Below are 16260 nucleotides of genomic sequence, written 5' to 3' on the forward strand. Positions count from 1 at the left end.
TACACCGGCCGTTAATCGAACCAGCCTCTCTCTCTGTTTGTTTTTTTGGTTATCTGTATAGCACTGATGCATTTTATTTCTTTTACTCAAAAGTACAGCCTGCCGGGTTATTTAAATGCATTCCTAAGGCTTTTACCTATACTGTAGTAGCTGATTATTGAGTAGATTTGAGCCCTCAACTTAAAATAAATCCCCACGCCTCACGGTACCTGTTGCGAATTCACCTATTGGAAGCTTGCACCATCACCTGGTATTTCCAAAATGCTTAAAGGCATAGTATTCTTTGTAACAAATGCTTTGTAATAAATGTTGAAAAGGGCTTCAGACTTCAGGTGTGATATACCTGATGCACAATTTTATTAATCGTATTACTGTATAGGTAGGCAATTCAATTTCTTTAAAAATGACCTGTGCCAATGGTCTAGCATTTAGGAAAAGTATGTAATTGTGGTAATCTTTGGTCTTATTTGATGGTGGACAATTGATAATATCATGTGTGTATTTGTAAGGTCTGTGAGAATATCCTGTTTCAGGTGAACAAATACCAGTCAAAGTTTCCCAACTTTACTCAAGTTTATTTGACTAAAATCTTACAGAAGCAGACTCTAATCTGAAACTTTTGTTTTAGTCAGTTACCCCTTAGTCAAGTCTAAGAAATTAACTTAATTAGCACTAAGATATGATGAAATAATAATCACATATAATGTAATTGCATCTTTAGATTTCACCCAATAAATATCAGCAATAAGTAAATATAAATGTGTTAAGCAGCATACTTGTATCTGAATACACTGTTAGGGCTTTAGGAAACAATCTTTCTACCCTTTGTATTGAATGGAAACTGTTATCGTATATTCCACAGTACTTAAAAGGAAGTTAATTTTATCTTACTTGATTAGCTGGAGGAGTGATGACAAAGCAAAGAACTGTGAAACAATTAAACTAAATAAACATATTTCTGGGCAAAAAGTGGAAATATGGCTTTAGTAGATGGAAAAAAAGAACATTGCAACATAGAGCAAATACATAGAGGAGTAAATTCATAAGAGCAGAGAACAGGTGATAACTCCAAGATAAGGTCAGGGTAATTTGAGAATGATCTGGATACCAACAACATACAAAACCAAATCAAAAGCGAAGAGCTAAAATCCAAATGGGAAATTACTAGGAAAAAGTAGACCACAACATTTAAGTGAACATAGATTATTCATCCAGCCGCAGGGGGGCTGGTACCTATCTCCGGTGGTGAACATATATTAATCCGTATAAATATTTCTGTATATAGCTGTGAATCCTCACTCAACTTTGACCTGAAACCTTATTAATTCTGTCTGCGCCAGTCTAGCTTTCCAGATCGGTTGTCAGGATTCACAGCCTGCTCAGATTACAGCACAGCTTTCACACTTGTTAGAGCTGCATTTCTCTGTGCATAAAACTGATAGCCCTCTGTTGCCATAGCATATCCTAGCTGTTAAAACATAGCGGAAAAGGATTTTCCTGCTACATAGGATGAGTTCAATGTATATGCAATAACCTTGAACCAGGATTGTCACACAAAACCACAACTATAAAGGAAACATTAATTTGCTTTGCTTACTTTCGAGCATCAATGTCAAATACTGCTGTCATGGCAAGTCCTAGGTTCTACTTTTTTACATATTTTCATTCCGTCTCAAGTACAGCAGGAAGAGACCATGCTGATTCTCACTATATCTTTAATTGAGAGGTCATCTTAATATTTGGCACGGTGATACCACACAACATTGTCGGGATGCACTTACAAGTTTGGCACACTCATCGCACACATTGCTTACATTGCACAGCCTCTGCCAGCAAATACGGACTCTCTGTGAGGCAAAGCTGCGCTGATCGCTCTGTGCTCCAGGTGCCATGACACAAACCATCATCTCAAGAAGCCAATCATATTAAAAGCATGAGTCATGTTGCCGCCTACAGTGGCTCAGAGGCTTTAAAAGTGTCATGTTGGATATCATTCGCAATCCACACACTGTGACCCAGATCCCACAAACTGTGCTCTTTTTTTAATATTTCAACTAAAACATTATAACACATGCAATTCTAAATATTTAACAGACAAATGTAATTTTTTTTAGCATTTAATAAAACCTACTGGTTCACTGACAAATGTATTATATATGCCTTCTTTATAACCTGAGGGGATGTGACATGATCTGTGTTTCTATTAAAAATGTATACAATAAATACAAAGCAGAATCAAAGTTAAATTGGTTTTCAAATGTTCACTGATAAAAATCTAAAAGCATAGCGTTTGCTTGTATTCAGCCCACTTAGTCGCTCCTTTGTAGAATCACCTTCTGCTGTTGTCACAGCTTCAAGTCTTTTGGAATATGTCTCTACATCCTTTGTACATCCACAGACTGAAATCTTTGCCCAGTTTTCTTGAACTCCATCAGATTGGATGGCGATTCTGTGTAAATTTCTATCTGTGCCACTGATTTTTCTTATGCTTAGGAGTAGGCCGTTCTAATATGAACATAAGGTTTGTTTTAAAGCAAGCATCTCTAGCACAAGTCATTGAGAGCCACAACCTTGCAGCTATTAGATTCATCATGATACAGCAGTCACCTGTATTAAATTAATTACTCCTCATCAGGCCTCTGCAAAAATGTGTAGCTTGCTGCTGAGGTGATTGAATTATTACATTCAGAGGTGTTTAAGTAGGAATGCATTTCAAAGTTTCAGGTCTTTGGCTCTTGGTGACTGGAGTTGAAAATCACTGATCTAAACCATTATATTTTAGCTGTGGTTTTATGTTTTGGGTTAATGAACCTCTGCCTCAGTCTAAAGCCTTTACAGCCTCCAACAGGTGTTCTTCTATGATTACCCTTATCTAGTGCCACCGATTAGCTCTGACCACCTCGTTATGCCCTGTTGAAGAAAGGTTTCCCCACAGCATGATCCTGACCACTTTTCTGATTCTGATCATCTCTGGTATGCCATCCTCTAAGAATGGAAAAAAAAAATGCCACAGCTTGCACACATAACATAACATGATCAATAACCCCCACTGACAAGCCCAGTTCTCTGAGATGTTCAAAACCTTAGGTATTCTTTTCTAACCTAACTCTGCTTAAATCTTCTCCACAACTTTATCCCAGACCTGTCTGTTGTGTTCCTTGGTCTTCATGATGTTGTTAGTTCACTAATGTTGTCCAACATCATCAGCCTTCAGAGAACATCTTTATTTATTTATGTGTTTACTAATTGGGCAATTTTGAAGGTAGTCTGCCTGTTGTTTTTTTTTTATTCTAGGGGTATAAGAGCTGAATATAAGGGCATGCAACACTTTTGAGGTTTATATCAGTAAAATATTTAGAAACTGATTCTATTTCCCCAAGTTTGTCGTTATTAAATAACAAAATGTGAAAAATAAATGGTAAAACGGTAAATGGCTTGTAATTGTATAGCATTTTAACTAGTCTGATAACCTCCAAAGCGCTTCACAATACAGTTTTAGTCATTCACCCATTCACACACACATTCACACCCTGACAGTGGTGAGCTATGTTAGTAGCCACAGCTGCCCTGGGGCAGACTGACAGAGGCAAGGCTGCCATACACCAGCACCGCTGGGCCCTCTGACCTCCGCCAGCACGCAATGCGGGTGAAGTGTCTTGCCCAAGGACACAACAACAGAGACAGTCAGAGCAGGGGATCGAACCGGCAACCCACTAGTTGTGGGACGAACTGAGATCCTTCGACTTTCGAGGAGAACTCCAAACTCTGAATGCTGTGCCTCTTATTGACAGCACTCTGTGGCGGCATAGTTCTAGAGACATTTCCAGCTGTGGTATAATTCTCTTATTGGCTGTTATCATCCCTTAAGGGGTGAAGTCAGGTATTGACATCCTCAGGGAAAGGGTAAAAATATTGGGGCAAAAAAAGGAAATTAGCCTCATAAAAGCTTAAAATCATCTCTGTCTTCTTATTTTCCTTTTCTTATTTCCAATCTATTCTTCTCCTGTGTTTCCTACTGCTGTACTCGTTCTTCTATTTTCATAGCTTGTTTTGTGTTTAAATATGTGTATTTGTGTCTCAATGAGCTCAGATCTGTCGTTGCATCTCATCTGTCATCCTTATTAGCTCCCTGCGAGGTGTGGTGAAATCCTATTTTTTTTCCCTTCTTTACAAACTGTAACCACATAATCTGCCTACTGGTTATGCTCGTGTCCCCATGAGGATACATTGTTTTGCTAGCATTATTCTTTCCAGTCCCATCTGCCTGTAAGCTAAATTTATTACAAAATAGCACAATATTTACATGAACACCATTTGTTTCTCCAAGATGTTTCCAGTGGAGGTCGAGGAAGGGGTAGTGGGTGTGGCTACTGGTGAGGGATGGAGGGCGCCTGACGGAGCTGGGTCTTAACATAAATCACAGCAGGGCAGAAACCCCTCAAGACAGGCCCTGTGCTTTGTCTTGGCTCTCTGGAGACTCAGCAGGGAATTAGAACCAGTGAGATAAGCGTCTAGGAAGAGTGTATGTGTGTGTGTGTGTGTGTGTGTGTGTGTGTGTGTGTGTGTGTGTGCCTGCCTCTGTGAACTCCAGAGACAGTTCAGTTTAGAAGCTGAGAGAATACTGTCTATAATTGATGGCTGTGTCTCAATTGTAAGACGGAGATGACCTCCTGTCCCAGGAGATACGGCTCGCTGAAATTACTGCACATCACCCTCATAGATAGCCACAATCAATTGGGGGCTTTGTAGATAAATGTGATTTTCACTGAGTGAGATCAATAAAATGCCTAACCCCTAAAAGAACTATAGGAAATAGCTTGTTTAAGTATGCTCTTATAGCTTTATAAATAAATTGTCTTGACAACTGTTTGAGATGACTATAATCAGGAATGATGGCTCTAAATAACCTAAAGACAATGGTTACACATCTCTAAAGTTCCTGTCAGATTCATGCTATTTAGAATAACCCTCAACACCAGCAGGCAGTTGTTTTTATTAATTCAATTCAATTGTATTTACATAGTGCCAATTCATGAAACGTGTCATCTCAAGGCACTTTCCAAAGTCAAATTCAATCAGATTATACAGATTGGGTCAGATTATACAGGTTGGTCAAAAGATTTTTCTATATAAGGGAACTCAGTTGATTGCATCAAAGTCTTGACAAGCAGCATTCACTCCTCCTGGAGAAGCGTAGAGCTACAGGGAGAGTTGTCTGCATTGTCCATGGCTTTGCAGCAATCCCTCATACTGAGCAAGCATGAAGCGACAGTGGAAAGAATCTTGCACAATACCAGAAAACATGACATTAATAGCAAAATACTTTCATAACAACATCAGTTATGATCAACCCACATTTTCCACACTAGTCTTTATTTTCTATCATCATAATGTCATCATGAATTTCTCTGCAATTTATGATCTTGGTTGCCAAGAACTATGTCGGTTTTTGGGTATGAAGGACAGTGAAAAGTCCATTCAGTCCACCAAATGTATTATCGGAAAAAAGAGTTTCAATGCACTGTATTCTAGCCTGCCAAATATGGCATCTAAGCTGGATCTTTGCAATAGCGATATAGCAACACATTGATTTTATAAGGAGAACTGCATGTCAGTATACTGTGCAGCTCTAGTTTCTATCAAAATACCAGAAATACACAAGTACTATACATTTTAAAATACTTCTTTTCAAATGTCAGTAAGGTTGTGAAATTTTCCCTCATAACCTTGGACAGAGCTAAATCATAAGAAATTGCAGCTCTATTTATGAAATGATTAAAGACATTACTCTAAAAACATTCTGCTGTTGCATTGCTTTCTAAAGGATGTGTATTTAAGCAAGTAGAAATAAAACAGTAAAACCTAAATAAATGCATCAATAACAGATGTAAGGAAATGTTCTGTCCCTGATTTCTTTCTTAGTTTTATTTCTTTTTTTGTTGAAACAGATGGTGTGTCAATGTTCTGCCATATTTGCTGCAAAATTAATTAGGCTCTCTTTATGTCCATGAAATTTTGCTGGTGAAATTCCACTTGGACTTAGACAGCTTCACACTCAACATTCAACTGTTTTCTGTAATGTGTACGTTTGATTCCATGGAGACAAACTGTCAGGCCTGTGCATACAGTTGGTTTTGATTGCATCTCAGTGGATTTCTATTGAATCTGGTTCATTTTTAGAACTGAACAGCATGTGTCCCACTCGTGGTGTATGCCAGCATTAAAGTAATGGGATGGGGAAAAGCTACATACACTTTGTATCCAAACCAGCAGCACACAAGAAAAGGAATTACAAATGAAGTTATAGTGAGATTTTAAAAATTCAACCTCGGTTCTAAATATGTTCTTTCCATACATTAAACAGAAAAGTAAATTACAGAAAACGGCATAATCAATCAATGATGTGCACCTTTATACCCGTTAGATGCATGCTGATTAAGTATCCCTCTCACTTTGTTTGATTTAGTGCCATTTAACAATCTCTACTCATCATAAACAAGATTTCATAATTGTCAATGTAAAATGGTACCAGAAATCCCTCTGAGACACATAAAAGGAGTTGGAGTAAGAGCTTGGCAGAGCATCTAAATGGACTAAGCCACAAATAGCATGTCCCTACAGAAAGCAATAATGTTATAAGGCCTGAAACAAAAACTTTAACTTGTATATCATATGTAATATTTAAAAGTCTGAAACTGAACCAAGGGCATGTCAAGATTTCTCTGCAGCAAGGCCTTCATAATGAGTATACAGTATATTCCTTGTGAATATAAAATGGGGCTCATTTTTAGTTAGCAGTAATGTGTCTGCAAACAAGGAATGGCTGCAATGCTAGAAGGCTTTGCACATTAAACGACAGTCACAACTCCACACCAACTGCCTTTGCTCATCGTTCCCTCTCTTTTCTCTTTCTCCTTGGCATATCTTCTTGTGTAATTACCAAGGCTTAAAACACCCGCACAAATACTGCTCCCACTGACAAAAAAAGCAAAATTCCTAAGCCTGAGCTGCATGGCGTCATGCACACTTTTCTTGCATGTAATTAACATGGATTAGGGCACAGCGTGGTCTTTTGCCAGAAACTTATGCCAGAACCAAAAACATAAAGCGTCTGTTCTTGAGTGTGTGTGTGTGTGTGTGTGTGTGTGTGTGTGTGTGTGTGTGTGTGTGTGTGTGTGTGTGTGTGTGTTAAGACCACTGGCGCCGACACAAAGCAGCAGTATATTGCACATCAGTGCTGCTCTGCCAGACATTGGGGAGGTGACATCAATCAGGATAAAAGCAAGGAAGCTGACATTATCAAGCCACATGCACACATACACTTACAACACATTTAGTCTTGTATACAAGAACAGACATCTTTGTGTAATCCTGCAATATAGATTTATAGAACTAAGACAAGCAGGACTGAGCATTGTTTTGGGGTTTTTTTCTCTTCAAAATTTTGTCTTTTCCAATAAACAAATAGGGATGTAACGATATGAAAATTTTGTATCATGATTGTTAGGTGCAAATACATCACAAATATTATCATAGTTGTGTTTTAAATATGAAAAAAATTATACATCCTACAGTATTAGAGTAAGTTTTTCTGCAGCATTAAAGTAATCCACAGGTACTTTTATAGATAGATCCCCAGTGGTGCTCAAACACTTGACCATGTGCCCTGGATGAGAAGTACCCTTTCTGCTGGAGTATGCAATACCAAAGTGCTCAAAATAAAATAAATAAATAAATAAAGCAGTATGAAAAAAATACATAATAAATAGTTAAAGTGACAATAAAATTGTAAAATATCTGAATGCTTATAAAATTATTAGTGCGTTAAGATGAAATATTTGTCATTCTTATTTAAAATTGTATAGTAATAACATTTATTTCACCTTAATATTTTTCACACTAATATAAAATTATTGTTTAGGTGTTTTTATTTAATTTCATTAGTTTTATTTCAAAATGTCATTTTTTTTAAAAAGTCCTCTTTTATTTCATAATGGTGTTTTTCCAGATGGCCTTTTTATGTCATAACGACGCTGTTCAGAAGAATCCCTTTGCCTGCCAATCAAGAAAAACTGGGGCGGGGCAGGGAGGGGCGGGGCGGGGCGGGGCGAGCAGTATGATTGGCTGCTTCTTTACCCAGACCAAAGCAATCCATTACAGAGTTACAAGTCAGGCCTGAAGCTCCTAATTCAGGGCTGCAGATTTTGAAGGACCCGATCTTCGAGTACCGGGTCTTGCAGCTATACTGCTGGTCACTGAATTGACAGCGCTTTCATGTAAAAAAACATATTCAAACCCACATAATTTTCCAACTATTCAAATTCTCCAACTGCAGGCGGGTATGAAGCTTCATTGCGAAGTTTGCAGCCAGGACGAAGCAGAGCACCTGTCTGTGAAACTGACTGCAGAAGTGGAAAGGCAATCACTGGAGAACTGCTTTCACGTGAAGTCACCAATAACACAGAAAAAAGACGAGAAGTTGCTTTATTGAAAATAAATAAACTGGTGGAGCAGTGGTCTGAAAAATCGGTGGTAACAGCAGCGCTGATAGCGTCAGCATCCTCAGAGAATGGCAGGAGGAGGATGTGTCTGTCATTCCCTCTCGCATCTGCAATCTGTGGGAGTTTCAGTCTGGCAGAGACCCCAGCGAACCAGCCGCCCATGGTTTGTTTTTGTTATCAAGAGCGAGACAAACCAGTGCGATGGCAGAGTGGACCAGGCCGGGCATGCGGACAGGGCCTCCAGCGCTCCCTATGGCTGGCCAATCCGCCCCTGACTGTACACTGTTATAATTTTTCCCTTTACATATTCATTATGGCTCACAATATGTTTTATGTTGTTGTATCATGTTTAATTTTGTTCTCATGCATCAATCAGCCAAAGGTTTATTTTTATGTTGATATATTTTTATTGAAATATACTACTAAACAAAATTAATCAATGACAAATGTGTGCAATTCATTAAAACACCAACTCTCTGAGCAAACTTTAAATCAATTTATTTGTAGAGAATAATATTGAACTAACTGAACACTGGGTGTTTGGTATCTGCATTATTTCTCATTGCGCAAAGCCAACGGGAGTTGGAAAGAAATTGTGCCGAGTGAAAGGGTTAGGGTTAGGTCTTTTTTCATTAATCCATACGTATATTAAAAAAAATTAAAATTAAAATCTCTCCCATCAAGTCCCTCCAAAAGTGTTTCTATATTTGAAAGGCATTTACTGAAGTTCTAGTGAGTATTCTGCACTAGCCTGATCAATGGCGGCCACAAGCCCCCGCCTAGCCCCTCCCTCCTCCTCCTCTTCCAGTTAACCCTCATGCACTGATGAGCGCCAGGCCCAACTTCTCCTCTGACCCGTAGCATCACATAGACAGGTAATAGGAAGCTTGTGGGATCCCTGACTTGGTTTGGTGCAAAATTAAACACAATGCTTAGCATTATAGTGCCACTGAAAACATTACTGGAGAGCATTTACCACCTGCTGAGAATGCTTGTCTTTTGATACAAAGAGCTCCCATGCATAACACATAGCCTAAATGTTTTGTACTCATGTAAACCATGATTGCAAAGGCAGAGTGAGATAGAGGGAAGATACACACAGACACGCAGTCGGACTGTTTTACAGATTAGAAAAGGTTCATTGTTTTTGATTTGCGAGCTTGAAGGGAAAAGAAAGATGATCGCAAACATTTTGCAGGAGAATGTCAAGTGGCTCTCACAATAAAATGTTGAAAATTAAAGCAAACATACAATATTTTATAATTAAAGCATCCTGTCCAAAACTTTGATCTGTGTAGGAATCATCACCTTCAGTCAAGGAGTGCTTTTAAAGCAAGCAATTACCAGTTGTGGAGTCATTCTGTGAGGTCATTTACATTACCAGCTAAATTATGCTCAAAACTAAATATATTGCACTTTCATACAGCAAGCATCTCTAAAAGTTTGCAAGACTTTGTGTTAGTTAATTTGCTATATGGACACTATACAAGTACAGCTCACATTTCAATATGTATGGTTATGTTCAATATTCTATGTATATATTTTTAATGAATGACATATTGAACTTTTCATAATATTTAAATTTTTTAAACTGTGCTTTTAGTTAAATGCATGTCAAACTGCTTTACGTGTTATTGTTTTGTCTGTCATGGAGGGTATGAGTAGAGGCTCAAGGACCTTTTGCAAATTTCTACCCCCATTTTGTAACTATGAATGGCCATTTTATACTTCCCCTTTTACATTTCTTACCTCTAAAACTATTTATTTCCCCCATACCTAAACCATGTTCGTGTTTTGCTGCAGTTAGGTATTTTGATGAATTATAGAGATAGACAAAAAAAATTGTGATTTTGAGATAAAATTTATTTGTGTCTGAAAAACTTGTATGACAATCTTTCCCATTTCTGGCAATGGCGAAGGGGCAAATTTACCAGTACCCATTGGTAGACACCAGCGAGTAGACCCAGTGGTTCAAGAAACCTGAAAATCTAGAAAGACGTAAAACAGACTTTACAATTTGTGAAGACTGTAAACATCTGGCTAAAACAAAATCAATTTGCATTAGCTGTGACACAGTTAGTGGTTGCTGGCAGAGGAAGAGGGCTATTTATGTTTTTTTCTTCCCACATGTGGTCAAAAACCTCTATATAGTATAAAAAACTACTTTTAAAACTTGGTTTTCTTTGGCATCTATATTAATTTTGCTTCTGCCTGCATCTCCAACACAGTGTCTTAGAGGCTTATCACATTTTGTTAAATGATTATATAAATTTAGAATAATAATGATAATGATCAGAAATGTTATCACATAATTATTTTCAAAACCACTCTGTATATACGAACAACCTTTTCATTAGAAAAAAACAAGAGTAATGACTTATAGCAAGATTTACCATAAATTTTCTATAATTTTCCTTAAACAGATTTAGCTTTTAGCTTATTATTTAATAGCTGCAAAATATCAACAAACTAATCTAAAACAGTGCTGTCTCCAGGCTACTAATTTGTTCCTAGCGTTTCCTTTTTTGATGACTGCTCGTCCTTAATTACCCCTGTCACAGAAGGAGTGACTCTTGAGGCAACACAAAGTAGATATGCTACATCATGCAGCTCTCACCCAGTGTGACCTCACATCTCACTCAACTGTGTTACAACTTCATCTCCCAACATAGTTCTTTAGCAATTACTGCCTCAGAAGGTCAGAAGGTGACAGAATACACAGACTAGTCATAAATCTCAAAGACAGTAATGACAGCGGAGAAAAGGGCACCCACACAAAAGCAAAGGCATCCAACTTCTCTTGCACCACAAGCTGCGTAATAGTAGTACACACTCAAAAAACTGAAAATGAAGCTCCATCGCATTAAATGGACTGAACGTATTTGCTAATTTCTAATTCAATTCAATTCAATTCAATTTTATTTATATAGCGCCAAATCATGAAACATGTCATCTCAAGGCACTTTACAAAGTCAAAATGTCCTATATAAGGAAACCAGTTGATTGCATCAAAGTCCCGACAAGCAGCATTCACTCCTGGGGAAGCGTAGAGCCACAGGAAGAGTCATCTGCATTGTACATGGCTTTGCTGCAATCCCTCATACTGAGCAAGCATGAAGCGACAGTGGGAAGAAAAACCACCCATTAACGGGAAGGAAAAACCTCCGGCAGAACCGGGCTCAGTATGAACAGTCATCTGCCTCGACCGACTGGGGGTTACAGAAGACAGAACAGAGACACAACAAGAGAAACAAAAAAGCACAGAAGCACACATTGATCCAGTAATCTGTTCTACATTAGATGGAAGTAGCGGGTGAGCCGTCTTCTCTGGATGATGTCACAGTTAACAGAACGCCAGACCAGGTGTACCTACTATGAAGAAAAAGAGAGAGAGCAAAAAGTTAAAAGCTGAAATGACGACAGTCATTTCAATGTAATACAATGCAAAACTGGAGAACAGTAGACTGAAGAACAGTAGAAATCAGTAGAGTGAGAAAATTAGACCCTGATGTCCTCCAGCAGCCTAGGCCTATCACAGCACAACTATAGAGATAGCTCAGGGTATGAGCCACTCTAACTATAAGCTTTGTCAAAAAGGAAAGTTTTAACATTAGTCTTAAAAATAGATAGGGTGTCTGCCTCACGGACCAAAACTGGGAGTTGGTTCCACAGGAGAGGAGCCTGATAGCTAAAGGATCTGCCTCCCATTCTACTTTTAGAGACTCTAGGAACCACCAGCAGACCTGCAGTCTTAGAGCGAAGTGCTCTGTTAGGAACATACGGGGTAATCAGAGCTCTGATATATGATGGAGACACACAGACCACTCAAAACACTTTACACTGGGTGGATTTATAGTTATAAATCCTCCCTTCATAAATTAAATATGTTTGGCAGCCAGAGCACCATTCTGCTTCCCATTAAGCTGTACATGATAATGGGGGGAAAAAAAACCTTTACACTAAAACCACATTCCCCCAACTGCAATGAGCACACGTCCATACACCGATGTACAGAATGTTCCGCAAAAATGCCTTGCCCATGTACACATGTGACAAGAAGGCAGCTAGAATCAAACCCACAACCTTCTGATTACATAACTACTACTCTACCCACTGATCAATAGCTGCCCCGCTTAGGACCATGGACAGGCAGACTTGACTGATTAGTTTAAGTGTCAAGCATTATGACCTCTGATCTGCATGAAGCCTTGCTCCGATGTTTCCGATTATGCAACATGTTAAGAAACATTAATAGCGCTTCATTATATCTCTGACCGAGATTACAGAGTCAATTATGTGATGCTGCTGATCGCCCTATCCTCCTTGACACAGAGAGCATTTCCTCCGCTCCCTCTGCCCTCACAAAAGGCAGACATTTTTAGAATCGGTGCTGCCATGCCAACAACTCATTATCTGTCTCTTCTTCTTTATCTGTATATGCATCTTACTTTTCTTTGGAAATTTCCCTCATTTCTTCTAAACACCTCCCTCTCCTCCCCTTCTACCTCCAAATGTTGCTTCACTCCATTCTGTCAGTATCTCTAAACTTATCTATTTTTGGGGTGCTCATCCCGACCACCTGCAAACCCTCTAATTAGTTAACATCTGTGTCTGAGCTGCACCATTTGAAGCTTGCATTCACCGCCACAATGTAAAATGTGCATTTATGCACAGCTTTTCACAGTGGAAAGCAAGTACACAATTAGCTGCTTGCTTCTTTCCCTATTCTGTGTCCTAATTCTTGCGTTGAACCCTGCTTAAGTTCAAGTTTGGAAAAAGCGCCCTTACGCACAGCCACACACACACCCACACCCACACACTGGGACTAGAAAGTCAGAGGCATTGATCTAAGGATCTAAAACTGTAACTGGTTATCTGCTAATGATTAATCTAATCTAATTTATTTGAAGATGCACTCTAACTAACAAAATTACTTTCCAATGCAGAGAGTAAACCTGTCTTAATTAGTGTCGGTTGAGAATTTCACTGTTGCCCACGTTGGCCTCATTCCAGCACATTGTTAGTGCAACTTATAATAGTGATCTGAAAATATTCTCATGAATTCCTCATCAGCAAACTCCTCTCCCAGTAACCTCTGCAAATACTTGGTTGTGTGTGTTTGTTTGTTTCTTTCCAGGGCTGCGCAGTAGTTACTCTTGCAGTGTCTGCAGTGTGGTTCTTAACTCTATCGAACAGTACCATGCACACCTCCAGGGCTCCAAGCACCAGAACAAGTGAGTAGAACCTGCTGTATGTGCATACAGGGGCATCTCAGTAAATTAGAATATTATCAATAAGTGAACACTTTAGTTGCTTAATTTAAAAATGGTCTGTGGATGTGTTAATGAAGCAAACACACACACACGTCCTCCCACCTATAAATGGAATTTTTTCATGCTTAAACATATCAGTACCAAGAAGAAGTACTTTTAAAAGTATTTTTAAGGCTTTTTAATTTTTAATTTACAAGATGCCATGGTGACAAAGGCTTACGGCCACAAGATCACTGTCCCATTTAAAGGATGAGGTCACATTTCTTCTACATGTTGCACCTGATAAAATTATATAGTTGTGTATGTCTTTATCTTTACTATATGAAGTGCTATTTACTTAGTTTGTTACAGTTAACAGTTTTGTATCAAACACAACATACCATGTTGAAATTAGATGTAGAAAATATTCCAAAGTAATTCGAAAATATAGCCGAAAACACAAAATTCGAACAAAAATTATGCACACAATATTAAACAAGCCATAAGTATCACAAGTGCTGCAATACAATTTTTGTATAATAACTGAGTGTTAATTGAGCTTTCAGCTAGTGTGTATTGTTGGGCTGATGTCTCTCATCTTCCTCTTGACAATACTCCATTGATTTTCTATCGGGATTTAGGTCAGTCGAGTTTACTGGTCCATTAAATATAGTGATACCAAAGTTATTTTTTACTCATTATGATATGGCCAGGTCAACATTCTGGGACCTTTCTTTATAAAATGTATTCCATTTGAAAAGAGTATCTGAACCACTGAGCAACCATCCATTCAAGACCAATAAAACTAAATATGGACTTTTCATTAGCTGTCTTACACTAATAGAAATAATTCCTCCATGTCTCATATATAAAACATATGAGTTTTGCTTTTTGAATTTGATTACTTCAATTTTTCACTTTTCAATGTTGTTCTAATTTATTGAGATGCACCTTTACTGATTATTTTTTATTAGGATGTGAGAGCACATCCTAATATTTATTTATTCTATTTATTTTGAATCTCAGCATTTCATACACAGAGACACACTACAAATGGCTGAGAGCCGGCCTCAATGCATTCTTGTTGGACAAAAAGTCCTAAAACTGTTTAAGATTAATTTACACATTTCCCATCACAGCAGTTGCTTTGCTGTTATGAATTCATTGGCTAAACTAACAACCTTTTCTTTCTGTTTCATCCCCAAAAGCCCCCTCCCTGAGTTGGTGCTTTTGTGCTCTCAGTACTAGTAACTCTTTGGTCCGCACAATAAATCTGCTCATGTCATAAGCTTGGTGCAGTTGTCTTTAAATCAAGAAACACGGTAGCGTGCATCATGTTTAAACAAAAAACAGAGCCAGTGATTAAAATCTTGATAATGAAATCTGAAATATATTTTATGTACATAAAGTGCATTCAAATTTGTTACCACTTAAAAGTTAAGTCACACTTATTTTCTTTCTTTATTGCCAATTATCTTAATGTTAATATATTGAGCTGTTTTAACAGGATTTTTAAATTGTTATTTGCTTTTTTACAAGCTCAAAAGTGTTTATAAATATATTAAGGCATTGATTATCTTCAAAACAGCATTCATAGACTGTCCTGCAAACTGCATTCAGATAAGTTGACAGTTGTTTAAAAATGCATTGTTTTTTACCTTTTTAGGTAATATTAGGATAATGGGTTGAATTGAAAACTAGAAAGAGGTGAGCAAGAGTAAATAGAAAAGAGCTAATGAAATCCAGGTTGTTTAACTGAATGTTGCCTTGGAGGTAGCACTTCAAAATGATGCCAGATAGTTGCAAGGAGGACATTGTTTTCTCTGTTGGTTTGTGTTTTATTATTCTCATAAGATGGAGTTTAACATTGTTTATAAATGTTGAAAGTCTACATGAAGGAGATATGAGGGCTGAGTCTGGTGAGCTCAAGAGCTAAATTGCCATAGTAACTTACAACATGTAAAGTAATTTATATCCACAAGCAAAATATAATTTGGAACACAACAATGGTATTGCATGCATTTACCATGAGATAGCTGTAAGTGTGGTTGCAGGCTGTGTTGTGATGCATGGCTGAGTTTATTGCTGTATTCAATGCAGTGGAAATAGCATCAAAAGTGCTTCGCTAGATAAAAGAAAGCTCAAGGATGTTGTGGCTTTCTATTCATTTTGTCTATTGGGCAAATTCTATTTTAATTGCTCAGCCTTCTGCTTGCATCTTTAGCTAATTCAGATCAGTCTTAGTCTGAGAAAAGCAACAGAAATAACTATGAAAAAAATTAAAGATTAAAGTAAAAGAATAAAAGATATATGCATAAATTAACAAAGTTTTTATATTGAGGGTCAAATCTGATTTGTTGTCATCAGGGGCCACCAAAGAAGAAGAGTGTATACATTTACTTTAGAAAAGTCTGTACACACTTAAACTACAATAAGGAATAGTTGATTGTCTAAACAATGTCTTACATGTTTGATCAAAGATAAAATACCATGATCAAGAAAACATA

At 37.8% G+C, this 16260-nt stretch overlaps 1 protein-coding gene across 1 annotated transcript in view; it reads left to right on the forward strand.

Moving 5' to 3' along the window:
* The window catches only part of zgc:171482 (zinc finger protein), a 64666-nt gene that overhangs the window by 25883 nt on the left and 22523 nt on the right, over nt 1-16260 (forward strand). The window contains exon 5 of the mRNA XM_012880649.3: nt 13639-13735. Coding sequence (XP_012736103.1) covers nt 13639-13735 — 97 coding nt within the window. The remainder of the gene's footprint in view (nt 1-13638; nt 13736-16260) is intronic.

Source organism: Fundulus heteroclitus, chromosome 22 (genome assembly GCF_011125445.2).
Source record: "Fundulus heteroclitus isolate FHET01 chromosome 22, MU-UCD_Fhet_4.1, whole genome shotgun sequence".
Lineage (NCBI taxonomy): Eukaryota > Metazoa > Chordata > Actinopteri > Cyprinodontiformes > Fundulidae > Fundulus > Fundulus heteroclitus.